General features: G+C 42.3%; 1 protein-coding gene across 1 annotated transcript in view; it reads left to right on the top strand.

Annotated features, from left to right (window-relative positions):
* Nucleotides 1–2,686: 2,686 nt before the first annotated feature.
* The window catches only part of FLVCR1 (FLVCR choline and heme transporter 1), a 39,380-nt gene continuing 28,320 nt past the window's right edge, over nt 2,687–13,746 (top strand). The window contains exons 1-2 of the mRNA XM_059073397.2: nt 2,687–3,675; nt 9,289–9,433. Coding sequence (XP_058929380.1) covers nt 2,938–3,675; nt 9,289–9,433 — 883 coding nt within the window. The 5' untranslated portion in view covers nt 2,687–2,937. The remainder of the gene's footprint in view (nt 3,676–9,288; nt 9,434–13,746) is intronic.

The following is a 13,746-nucleotide window of genomic DNA, read 5'->3' as shown; positions in this document are numbered from 1 at the left end:
ACATGTGGATTGGAGGTACTACTGGGCAAGTAAAGAAAAGTCCATTTAAAATTCTACTCATTAGGGCTTCCCTGGTGGCGCAGTGGTTGAGAATCCACCTGCTGATGCAGGGGACGCGGGTTCGTGCCCCGGTCTGGGAAGATCCCACATGCCGCGGAGCGGCTGGGCCCGTGAGCCATGGCCGCTGAGCCTGCGTGTCCGGAGCAGGCTCCACAACGGGACAGGCCACAACAGTGAGAGGCCCGCGTACCGCAAAAAAAAAAAAAAAAAAATTCTACTCATTGGTGATGATCATTTTGAGATGTGTAGAAATATCAAATCCTTTGTTGTGCACCTAGAGGAACTAACATGTGTTGTAGGTCAATTATGCTTCAAAATAAAATAAAATAAAATAAACTTCTATCCATTGGATTCCCTTTTAAAAAATTTATTTATTTTATTATGTATTTATCTTTGGCTGCATTAGGTCTTCGTTGTTGCGCTCTGGCTTTCTCTAGTTGCGGCAAGTGGGGCTACTCTTCGTCGAGGTGCACGGGCTTCTCATTGCGGTGGCTTCTCTTGTTGCGGAGCTCGGGCTCTAGGCACGCAGGCTCAGTAGTTGTGGTGCATGGGCTTAGTTGCTCTGTGGCATGTGGGATCTTCCCGGACCAGGGCTTGAACCTGTGTCCCCTGCACTGGCAGGTGGATTCTTAACCACCGCGCCACCAGGGAAGTTCCTGATTCCCTTTCTGAACAAGTTTTTGGTGTGTGTGTGTGTGCGAGCTATGTAGAAGGTTTCATGGTTCGTGAAGGTATTTAAAAAAAAAAAAAAGCCTCAGAATAAGGAATAGTGAGTTGTACTGAATATTAAGCAATGCAATTAGTCCATTTTTCAGAAATCCATATAATAGACTTCTTAACTAAGAATGAAGTCCTTTGGATTCCACATTTAGTTATTTGTTTGTTCATTCAGAGGACGTCACTCAATCATCTAAAATAATATCTAAATCAGTGTTTAGAAAATCATATTTGCAGAGGAAATTTACAAGTTTTTTTAAAAAAGAAATGGATTCACTTTAAAAATAAGTAATTATTTAAAATATCCAATGCTTGTTAGTTGCAGTCATTCAGTAAATATTTATTGAACACCTACTGCTAAGTATTGTTTCAGGTTCTTAGTATACAGCAACAGCAGCAAAGCAAAAAAATTTCAGCCCTGCCCTCACAGAACTGATGTTTTAGTGGGGAAGGAGGAAATAACCAAAAAAAAAAAAGACATTTTAGAGAGTGCTAAGCATTAAGAAGAAAAATGAAGGGGATTAGGAGTGGACTGTGCAATTTATATAGGATGACCAAGGAAGACATAAAATGCACATATTCCTTCAGGTTTAGGATTATGTAGTATTTCACCTGCATTGAGACATATCTGATATATTTTTATATGCTACCAAAGTAATGATGTTAAGAGGCAATAAAAAGAAAGTGTACTGGGTTTTAGGGTTCTAGGTAGCAACACTTAAAAAAAATAAATTTATTTTTATTTTTGGCTGCATTGGGTCTTCATTGCTGTGTGCAGGCTTTCTCTAGTTGTGGAGAGCGGGGGCTACTCTTTGTCGAGGTGCACGGGCATCTCATTACAGTGGCTTCTCTTCCTGTGGTGTACCGGCTCTAGGCACATGGGCTTCAGTAGCTGCAGGGCCCTGCCTCCAGAGCACAGGCTCAGTACTTGTGGCTCACGGGCTTACTTGCTCTGCAGCATGTGGGATTTTCCTGGACCAGGGCTCGAACCTGTATTCGCTGCATTGGCAGGCAGATTCTTAACCACTGCGCCACCAGGGAAGCCCTACCTTTTACGATTAAATCCATTGTGAGATACCCCTAGTTTCAATTCCACTTTAATAATGAATACTTGGAGTCTTTTTTTTTTTTTTCCTTCAAATTTAGTTTCCCAAGAAGTAGCAGGACTGACTTTTCCTGTAGTCCAGGAACACTTACAAGGCTATGTGTGCTCTTGAGAGCAGGCAATATGTCTCATTTTAATTTTTTATTCCCCAGAGTCCATGACAGTGTGGGGCACATGCCTTTCAAAGCAAGTTTGGTGCTTGGAAGCCACTGAATATGTGTCCAGTAAATATTAACTGCAAGTGTTGGTGCAAGGGAGAATGCTGAGCAACAGGGCCAGCTCAGGCACAGCACATCCCAGAGATTCCAACTTCACAAGGGCAGATTTCTGAAGAAGTCTCTTTATTTAGATCAAAATACTTTCTGGTGCTTTCCCTCTACCGAGACAGCACGAATTTATGAAACGTGCTCCTGTCTGCTCTAAAGGCAGCGTACGATGTTGACAGCTGCATTGGGCCGAGAGGCCAAGTTCGTCCTCTGCCAGTGTTAGACCTGTCCCTAGAGGAGCCCCTCTAGGTGGAGAGACTCATGTCTGCCTCTTTGTCTCCCCCGTTCCTCCTAGCCCCTCGTTCCCAGTCCCTAGTTGCCCAATCCAAAGGTCGCCTCCCGCCCGCCCACGCCCAGGTCGGAGGACTTCTGGCCACAGCATCCACCCATGAGGAGAACACCTAGAGCAAACCTCCAGCATGGCCTTCCTCCTCTACCACTCCGCACACTCACTCCCGCCCCGCCCTTCCGGAAGCTCCCCGATTGGCTCCCGCTGGCGAGGGTGCCGCTGATTGGCCAGGGGGCCTTCACCGCGCCGTGACGCTGCTCTCTCCCGGCCCGACCCGGCCCTGAGTCGCGCATGGGAACGAGGACTTCGCCTACGGACTCAGGCAGCGAGGGTTGCGGCTCCCGGCTCAGACCGAGGCTCACTCGGGCGGGGAGAGGGTCGCAGGAGCAGTGGGCCGAGGGGTAGGGGTTGGGGTGCAGGGAGGGCCTCGGGTCTTGGGCTGGGTGTGCAGGGCTGGGAGGAGGGCGGGGGCGACAGGCGGCTCCGGGGAGCCCAGGGACATGGCACTGCCCGACGATGAGGAGGGGACGACGGTGGCGAACGGGCATCCACCCGCGAACGGATACCTCCCGGTCCCGGGGTACGCGCCCGCTGGAAAGGTGAGCGCGGAGACGCAGAACGGGCCCAAAGCTGGCTGCCTTGCCCTGAATGGGGTCTCTCGGGACAGCCCTAAGGCCGCCTCGGGAGCTCTGGACAGGCCGAAGACTCCGCTGGCCCCGGAGGAGGAGACCCAGGCCCGGCTACTGCCCAAGGACCCCGGCGAGGAGACGCCGGCGGTCGAGGGCACCCTGGTACCCCGGACTTCTCTCTCTGCGTGGCGCTTTTTGGTGCTACTGATCTTCAGCCTGTACTCGCTGGTGAACGCGTTTCAGTGGATCCAATACAGCATCATCAGCAACGTTTTCGAGGGCTTCTACAACGTCTCCTCGCTGCACATTGACTGGCTGTCCATGGTGTACATGCTGGCCTACGTGCCCCTCATCTTCCCTGCCACCTGGCTGCTGGATACCAGAGGCCTGCGGCTCACCGCCCTTCTGGGCTCCGGCCTCAACTGCCTGGGCGCCTGGATCAAGTGCGGCAGCGTGCAGCAGCATCTCTTCTGGGTCACCATGTTGGGCCAGTGCCTGTGCTCTGTGGCCCAGGTGTTCATCCTCGGCTTGCCCTCCCACATCGCTTCAGTGTGGTTTGGGCCCAAGGAGGTGTCCACAGCTTGCGCCACCGCCGTGCTAGGTAATCAGGTAAGGACTAGGGTAATAGATGAAAATCGGATCCGGAAGGACCAGATAAAACGTCATAGGCCATGTGAGCTAGGTATATGGATGGACCCTTAGGAGGCATCCTATAAGTGAAGGAGAGGAGATGAGCAGTCATAAAATAGGAAACAGTCTTGGATTAAAGAGGGGTTTTGATCTATTTGTGAAGACAGACCTTTCAAAACCAGTTTAAAATGACTACCTGGTCATCTTTGAGAATTACCTGTAAAGTAATTAACTGTACAGGCCCATATCTAGGCCTAACATAGAAAACTTGTCAGTGCAATAATGAATGAGTCTAAAGTAGGTATTATTTTTGTCATCAGTGTATTCTTTGCAAAAGGAAGGTGCTGGGTTCTGGGAAGTTTGTTCTTATTTTGAGTGATCCATGTAAACAGCTTCTGTTTAATTTTATATATTAGCAGTCAGCAGAGTGCCTGGTACATAACAGACATTTGTAAATGATTGCTAAATAAATCTAGTGATAAAGACCTCACGGCATTACTGAGTCCTATTACCAAATTTTAATGGTAAGAAAATGCAATACAAATCATAGATCATAGAATCCATTGCAAAAGCGTGGCTTATTTTGCCAAGTCTCCATTAAACTGTTTCCTAGACTTGCCAACACCATAGGTTCAAATTCATTAGCATTCCAGTAGCATTATTAGGTAGAATTTGTGTGTGGTGTTTTAATTGCAGAATGGTCCTTTTACTGTAATTTAAATTTTGCATATGGAGTCCTATGATACTTTATGAAAATTATATTGAGTGTTCATTCAGCTTGAGGAGAATCAAGTTAAAAAACCTGTATAACAAGGGACTTCCCTGCCGGTCCCATGGTTAAGACTTCCCCTTCCAATGCAGGGGGTGCGGGTTCAATCCCTGGTCAAGGAGCTAAGATCCCACATGCCTTGGGGCCAAAAAACCCAAAACATAAAGCAGAAGCAATATTGTAACAAATTCAACAAAGACTTTTAAGAGAAATTGCTTAAAAAAAAAAAAAGACCTGTATAACAAAAATGTTACCTCTCTCTACACACATATCATGTAGCTATGTAACAAAAGAATGTTACTCTTTTACTTCTGGTCTAACACTTGTTTCAAGATCACAGTAAGATCTATTTAAATTCCATGTAAAGACTAACTCTAATGTGGGCTTATTGCTTTATATTTATTTCCTTTAAAAGTACAGAAGAAGGAATAGCTTGAAATATAGTTGTATTTCCAAAATAATTTGTGACTGATATTTTAGTTGGTTGCTTCTGCATGTTTGGATAGGAACTGTTTCCTTAAAATATTTTTTCATTTACGAAATTATATGCAAGATTAATACTTCATTGAGCATGATGGAAATATTATCAACTCCATATCTATGGATTATCTATTTCATGAATAATAAATGGAAATGTTTTCTCATAGGCAGATTTCCCTCTAACGCTTAGCACACCTCGGCGCCTTCCTCCTACATTCTCCCTAAGTGTTTGAATCCTTCCTTGGCTCTAGTAGCTCTGCACTTGCTCACGACCCCCAAGTATTCATCTTTAGCCTAGATTATGGAGTGATCATTCATAGTAATATTCAACATTATTGAGCATTCACTAAACCTGGCACCATGCTAAGTACTTTACACACATTGTTTCATTTAATTTAATTATGTAAGGTAGGAACTATTAGTCTCCTCATTTTATATATACAGAAGCTGAGACTTGGAGGGATAAAATTATTTTCCAAAAGTCACACAGCTAATTAGCAGCAGAATTCACACTCAGGTCTGTCTGATTCCTGAATCCTATCTTTTTACTACCCATCTACTGTGCCAAGTCTCTAACCTGAGAGAACCTTCTAAAAAAATTTTTTTAGCCATGCTGCCCCACGGCTTGCAGGATCTTAGTTCCCCAGCCAGGGATTGAACCCAGGCCCCATCAGTGAAAGCACCAAGTCCTAACCACTGGACTGCCAGGGAATTCCTGAGAGAACCTTTTAAAACAGATCAGATCATGTCATAGCTCTGCTTTGAACTCTCCAGTGATTTCCCATAGTAATTAAAATAAAATCTAAATTCCTTACTCTGGATTACAAAACCTTACTAATATGTTTTTGGTTCCTTAAACAATACTAAGCTTGCATTTTTCATAAGGGCCTTTGCAAAAACATTCTCTCTGTCTGGAATGTTCTTCCTCCTAGGATCACATTGTTATATCCTTATTATCATTCAGCTCTCAGTCTAAATTCATTTTAAATGTCATTCAGTGGCATTTTTTTTTTTTTTTTTTTTTTTTTTGCTGTTCGCGGGCCTCTCACTGTTGTGGCCTCTCCCGTTGCGGAGCACAGGCTCCGGACGCGCAGGCTCAGCGGCCATGGCTCACGGGCCCAGCCGCTCCGCGGCATGTGGGATCTTCCCGGACCGGGGCACGAACCCGTGTCCCCTGCATCGGCAGGCGGACTCTCAACCACTGCGCCACCAGGGAAGCCCGGTGGCATTTCTTGAGGATCTCATGTAGAGTTGCCCAGTCACTGTCTTATTACATCATTGTACTTTAATCCTCTATGTAGTGCTTATCACTGTGTGATATATTTATGTTTATATATTAATTGTTAATTATTACTCTTCTCCGATCCCCACCATTAGATTGTAAGTTTCACGAAATAGGCACATTATCTGAATGTACAGCATTCATTACAGTGCCTGGCACGTTGTAGATTCTCCATAAAAATTTATTCAATAAATGAATGAGCTTCCGACTTATGTAGATACTGGTCAGCTGGATATTTCCACTTGACTATCCCATATGACCCCACCAATCAAAATTTACCTTGTCTCCCAGCTCATTACTCTTCATTTCTACTGCCACCACCTTAGCCTTGGCCACCCGTAGCTCTCACCTAGAGCTTGCTAACTGATTTTCCTATCTACAGCTCTTGCTCTCTTTCCTCTGTTCTCCACATTCGTCCATTGTGGTCTTTCTAATGAGCAAATCTGTCCTGGACACTCCTTTGCCCCCTGCAGTGTCTTCCATTGCCCCTAGGAAAACATTCAAACTTCTTAAGTGTCAAGTGAGACCTTCCAGTTCTGCCTCCTGCCAATTCCTCAGCATCACCTCTCTGCACAGCCTCCATTCCTCATATACAGACTCTTTCTATGCTCTGAGGGGACTTGTGCACTGCTTACAGTTTCTCACAAGGTCATGCTCTCTCCTTCCTTTGTACATGATGGCCCCTTGACTGGGAACATTTTTTTTTTTTATTTTTTTTTTATTTTTATACAGCAGGTTCTTATTAGTCAATCCATTTCATACACATCAGTGTATACATGTCACTCCCAATCGCCCAATTCATCCCCCCACCCCCACCCCCGCTTTCCCCCCATGGTGTCCATACGTTTGTTCTCTACATCGGTGTCTCTATTTCTGCCCTGCAAACCGGTTCATCCGTACCATTTTTCTAGGTTCCACATATATGCGTTAATATACGATATTTGTTTTTCTCTTTCTGACTTACTTGACTGGGAACATTTCTATTTCACTTGGCTAACTCTAATTTCTTATTCAGATCTTTGTTCCTTCAGGAATTTTTCCTGAACCCCAAGTCTATACAAGGTGCTCCTCTAAAGTACTCTCTTAGCTAAGGTGACCATATGTTCCAACTGGCCTAGAATAGTCCAGGTGTACATCTGTTGTCCAGTACAACTGCTCATGGGGTCCCTTTCACTCTGACTAGTGTTCTTGCTTGAATGATCAATTACATGATCTTCCCAGTCATGGCACCCTCTACCTCTCATCACAGTACTGCTCTTACTACAGTTGTAATTACCTGTTTAACTCTCTCTATCCAGCTTTTCATAGGGAGCAAATGAAATATTTGGTAAATGTTACTATCTCTGCCTCAGCCTCCTTTTTGAAACCTATCTTGGGCCCTTCTGTCTCACCTCCATCCCCCAAAGAATCTGAAATCTCCCTCCACTGAGCCTCCTTTAATACTTTGATTTTATTTCTCTTGTTGTGATTATCATAGTCGGCCTAATTTTTTTTTCCTGAGGTGATATTCACATAAAAAATTAATCATTTTAAAGTGTGCAGTTCAGTGGCATTCAGTACCTTCACGATGTGGTGCAGTCATCACCTATATCTGGTTCCAAAACATTTTCATCTACCCTCAAAGAAGACCCAGTTCCCACTAAGCAGTCACTCCTCATTCCCCCCTCTCTAGCCCCTGGCAACCACTAATTTGTTTTTTTGCTATGGATTTCCCTAGTCTAGATATTTCTTTCTTTTTTTTTTTTTAAAGAGTATTGCTCCTTTTTTAAAAAAAATTAATTTATTTATTTTTGGATGTGTTGGGTCTTCGTTTCTGTGCGAGGGCTTTCTACAGTTGCGGCAAGCGGGGCCCACTGTTCATCGTGGTGTGTGGGCCCCTCACTGTCGCAGCCTCTCCCGTTGCGGAGCTCAGGCTCAGTAGTTGTGGCTCACGGGCCCAGCCACTTCGCGGCATGTGGGATCCTCTCAGACCAGGGCTCGAACCCATGTCCCCTGCATTGGCAGGCGGACTCCCAACCACTGAGCCACCAGGGAAGCCCCTAGATATTTCATATAAATAGAATCATACAATATGTGACCTTTTGTGTCTGGCTTCTTTCATTTAGCAAGTTTTCAAAGGTCATCCATGTTACAGCATCTATCAGTATTTCATTCTTTCTAAATAATATTTCATTGAATGGATATACCACATTTTGTTTATCCATTCATTCATTGATAGACAACTTGCTTGTTTCCACCTTTTGGCTATTGCAAATAGGGCTGCTATGGATATTCATGTATAATATTCAATACCTGTTTTCAGTTTGGGGGTATATACCCAAGAGAGGAATTGCTAGGTCATACAGTAATTGTATGTTTAACTTTTTAAGGAACTGCCAAATTGTTTTCCATGGTGACTGCACTGTATTACAATCTTATTAGCAGTGTACAAGGGTGCCAATTTCTCCACATCATGACAACATTTGTTATTTTCTGTTTTTTTTTTTTAATTATAGCCATTCTAGTGGGTATGGTTTTGATTTGCATTTTCCCAGTAACTAATGATATTGAGCATTTTTTCATGTACTTGTTGGACATTTGTACATCTTCTTTGGAGCAATGTCTGTCCAGGTCTTTTGCCCATTTTTGAATTGGGATGTTTGTCTTTTTGTTGTCGAGTTGTAAGAGTTCTCTATATATTCTGGATGGTAGATCCTTATCAAATATATGATTTGCAAATATTTTCTCCCATTCTGTAGGTTGTCTTTTCTCAGCATTTTTTTGTGTGTATGTGTGTATTTTTATTCTCCTTTTTTATTGTAAGTAGCCAAAGGGTAAGGAGTGTGTCTTAAACAACTTTATAGCAGCATCATTTGGATGGTTGGAGCTTAGTAAATGTTCATTGAATAGGGAAGACATTTGACAGCAATTTTCCTTTAATGGTATGGTAAAAAGACATTAGAACATGGTGCTTTAGAGCTTACGAAAGGACCTTGCAATAGTGGTTGTCTTTATGTTGATTAATTACTTTCTTTTCTCTTATAATAAGAAGAAAGAATTAACAGGACTGTTTATTTTACAGCTTGGAACTGCAGTCGGCTTTTTGCTTCCACCAGTGTTAGTGCCGAACACAGAGAATAACACACAACTGCTGGCTTGTAATATCAGTACCATGTTTTATGGAACTTCAGCTGTCGCCACACTTTTATTTATTTTAACGGTAATTGGTAAGTGAATTATTTTCCCTGAAGCTTAAATAGATAAGTGCATGACAAACATATGAAAATAAAAATAACCAACCCTGAAAATTTGTACTGGTGATATCTCAAGTGCTATTGGCTTGTTTAATTCTTGCTGTTCACTTTCTTGTTTAGGTAATGAATGCTACACGCCTAGGGATATGTTATGGTCCGCTACATCCATTTTAATATTGTAAAGGGTTTGAAGACTAATTCATCTCATTTGTCTCCCTACTAACTTTTCTTTCCTGATAACTGTTGGTTTCAAACATATTACCTGCCTCCTCTTTGCATATCCATCTATGTGTCTGCATCTTACGCTAACCTCGCCAGGAACAAGTTCTTGTCATGCTTTGAAATGATGCTAATAGGCTACAACCTTCCTTAAATGATAAATCCTTCCAGGGATCCCCAGTTTAACAGTTAACTGGATCTGAAAATGTTGACCAGTGAATGATCCTGGGCAGCAGCAAGCTGTTCAGCAGAATTTCAAACTGTGGCAACTATCTGCTTGTTAGGCCACTCCAGCAAAGCACTGCTGCCACCACTCGTCCCCGAGTCCTCTCGTCTGGGCCTGTCTCTTGAAGCAGTCAGTCAAAATCAGCTGCAAGCAGCCATCATCAGTTTGGAAGAAGGTTTGGGAAGGTCTGCTTTTTAAAGTTCATTTTTAATGGGAAACAATTTTGATTTCAGGGAAAAGAATAGGTGAGGCTTATTTAAGTAATAGAGCTGCTAACATAACTATAATATTGCCTTTGGGGCACTCAGTATATCTTAAATTGATTTGAAGAAGAAAGGAACTTTAAAGTTGAAAGGCCATCTTTTAATCATTAAAATTTATAATTAAATTTCATTATAGCTGGAGTTTAAAATTTTATATGTTAATTTTTACCATGGTTATAACAGTAATGAAAAATGCAAGCTTTTTAAATTATCACCAGATATAAAATCCTCAGTTTTCAAAGAAAATGTATGTTAAAGACTCTGGAGTGTTTTGATAGAGATGCCTTTATTTTTTAAAATTTTATTTATTTAATTAATTTATTTTATTTTTGACTGATTTATGTCTTCGTTGCTGCACGTGGGCTTTATCTAGTTGGGGCGAGCGGGGGCTACTCTTCATTGCAATGCGCAGGCTTTTCATTGTGGTGGCTTCTCTTGTTGCGGAGCACAGGCTCTAGGTGTGTGGGCTTCAGTAGTTGTGGCACGTGGGCTCAGTAGTTGTGGCTCGCGGGCTCTAGAGCACAGGCTCAGTAGTTGTGACGCACAGGCTTAGTTGCTCGGTGGCATGTGGGATCTTCCCGGACCAGGGCTTGAACCCGTGTCTCCTGCATTGGCAGGCGGATTCTTAACCACTGCGACACCAGGGAAGCCCAGAGATGCCTTTAGAGATGAACTGCTGGACCCAGGGATAGGAAACTCAGCCCACATATTTTTAATTTCCCTTAAGATAATGAACAAAATAGTCTCTTGGTAGCATTTAAAGTATTCTGGGGGCTTCCCTGGTGGTGCAGTGGTTGAGAATCCGCCTGCCAATGCAAGGGACACGGGTTCGTGCCCCGGTCCGGGAAGATCCCACATGCCGCGGAGCGGCTGGGCCCGTGAGCCATGGCCGCTGAGCCTGTGCGTCCGGAGCCTGCGCTCCGCAACGCAAGAGGCCACAGCAGTGGGAGACCAGCGTACCACAAAAAAAAAAAAGTATTCTGACATGTCCAATCTACCTATATGATTGGTTTTTATGTTTCTGTTAGGGAGTAGCATATTTGCTGTGTGCTGACTGCTAAAAAAGGATAAATTATCCCTTGTACTATTTTGGCAGTTTAACAAGATTTTAAAAGAAATCTATATTTTTGAAAAACAAATTCCTTTATCTACTTTTCTGGTAGCCATATTTGATTTGCTAGATGAAATATGAGATATAGTTTATATACATTTTCCATAAATGGATTGTCCATTAGCAATAGGGATTATTAAAATATAAAATTCTCTTTCCTTTGATTGCTATGTATCTTTGCACAAATTCTGGTTTTCCTTTTTTTTATCATCTTCAGTTGCTTGTCTCTTTGGAGGAAGTGAGAGTAATAGACTGTATATAAGATATCTATAGATACAAAATTATATATATGACACATGTATTTAAATATATATATATATGAGATGCTACAAATATAAGATTTTTATTTGTCAAAGGAGTGGGACAAAAAAACATAGGTATGGGACTCCCCTGGTGGCACAGTGGTTGAGAGTCCGTCTGCCGATGCAGGGGACACGGGTTCGTGCCCTGGTCCGAGAAGATCCCGCATGCCGCAGAGCAGCTGGGCCCTTGAGCCATGGCCGCTGATCCTGCGCGTCCGGAGCCTGTGCTCCACAACGGGAGGGACCACAACAGTGAGAGGCCCGTGTAACTCAAAAAAAAAACAAAAAACACCCCACATAGGTATGACCATTGGTGTATCACCCTGTATTATTTAAGAAATTAAAAGAGAGCTATTCATGTACATAATTATTTATGTACTCATGGCTTATGAGTAGACAGTGGAAATGGAAATGGGGAATGGAATGGAAATAGAATAGAAAAAAAGAAAGCTCATTGTCAAGTTTTGCTTGGTGACCTATAAACTTAATCTAATGATACTGAGCATAGTATAAAAGCAAGATAATATACAGTTGTGATATGAAAGGCTAGGTTGAGAATTGTGACATTTAAATTAAAAATTTACCTGTTTTCCTTATACCTAAACATTTGCTATTGAGGAAAATACGGATTATTTTTAAAATCCTAACTTTCTTGAAGTTCCTTAATTACTAAGAGACAATACTACTTCCTTCTAAATTCTACCCATAAATATTTTGGAAGCCCAATCAAATCTTATAAAATAATTTAGTTTTGTGCTGATGCTTTTCAGCAATGTGACATATGCCAAACTGGTATTCAGAGGTCTTCCTAAAATACCAACTTGAGGAGGGTTCATGTCATGTAATCCTGTTACCCTCCCTAAGTGTAATCCATCTAACATTTCTAGGAATTAAGCCCAACCTTCCACCGAATTTCACACTAATACCCCATTCTTATTGGTAGAATACTATTACAGTCTCTAACATTTGATTGATATGTACCAAACATGTTTAAAAGCACAACTACATGCTATATTTCATTTAATCCTCAAAGCCCTATAAGGGTGGTACTATTATTATCATTCCCATTTTATAAATGAGGAAACTGGGCACAGAATTTAAGTAAATTTAACTTACCCATGATCACAGTTAGTATATAAATGCTAAAGATGAAATTTAAGCCTAGGCAATCTAACTCCATTAATAAAATGTTACATATACAAATACATCATTTTAATTTTTACTCAGTCTGATTTTTTGTTTTAATTCCTCTGTATAAGTGGTAATACTGTTGTATTTGAAAGCTGTTCTTCTTATGCAGAGCAGTAAACTATATCACTTAAGTATGTCAGTTAAAATCCTTATCATCCTGATTCACTAAAATGAGTGGATGACAGAAACCAAAAGTAATGGCAGTCAAAATATTTAATATTAAGGTATTTAAATACATGAGTATAAAACATACATGCATAATTTTACTTTTGATTCTTATATTCAGTATATTTATATATTGGATCCTATTATAAATTGTTAATAGAAGGACGTTTTACTTAGTGTATTAGAATTTCAAGCCCTGAGAAAAGTCTCTGATTTTATTTTATTTAAAAATATTTATTTATTTATTTATTTTTGGCTGCACTGCGCAGCATGTGGGATCTTAGTTCCCCAACCAGGGATCCAACCTGTACCCCCTGCGGTGGAAGTCAAGTCCTAACCACTGGATTACCAGGGAATTCCCTGAAAAGTCTCTGATTTTTAAAAATAAATATTCATCAAAAATACAGTGTATTGGGCTTCCCTGGTGGCGCAGTGGTTGAGAATCCGCCTGCCGATGCAGGGGACACGGGTTCGTGCCCCGGTCCGGGAAGATCCCACATGCCGCGGAGCGGCTGGGCCCGTGAGCCATGGCCGCTGAGCCTGCGCGTCCGGAGCCTGTGCTTTGCAACGGGAGAGGCTACAACAGTGAGAGGCCCGCATATCACAAAAAAAAAAAAAAAAAAAAAAAAAATACAGTGTATTTTGTGTAGTACTCAATAATTACAAAATTCTTTTTTTTTTTGCGGTACGCGGGCCTCTCACTGTTGTGGCCTCTCCCGTTGCGGAGCACAGGCTCCGGATGCGCAGGCTCAGCGGCCATGGCTCACGGGCCCAGCCACTCCGCGGCATGTGGGATCCTCCCAGACCGG

The sequence above is a fragment of the Kogia breviceps genome, chromosome 1 (assembly GCF_026419965.1).
Source record: "Kogia breviceps isolate mKogBre1 chromosome 1, mKogBre1 haplotype 1, whole genome shotgun sequence".
In the NCBI taxonomy this organism is placed as follows: Eukaryota; Metazoa; Chordata; class Mammalia; order Artiodactyla; family Physeteridae; genus Kogia; species Kogia breviceps.
This window is presented reverse-complemented; position numbering and strand designations above follow the sequence as displayed.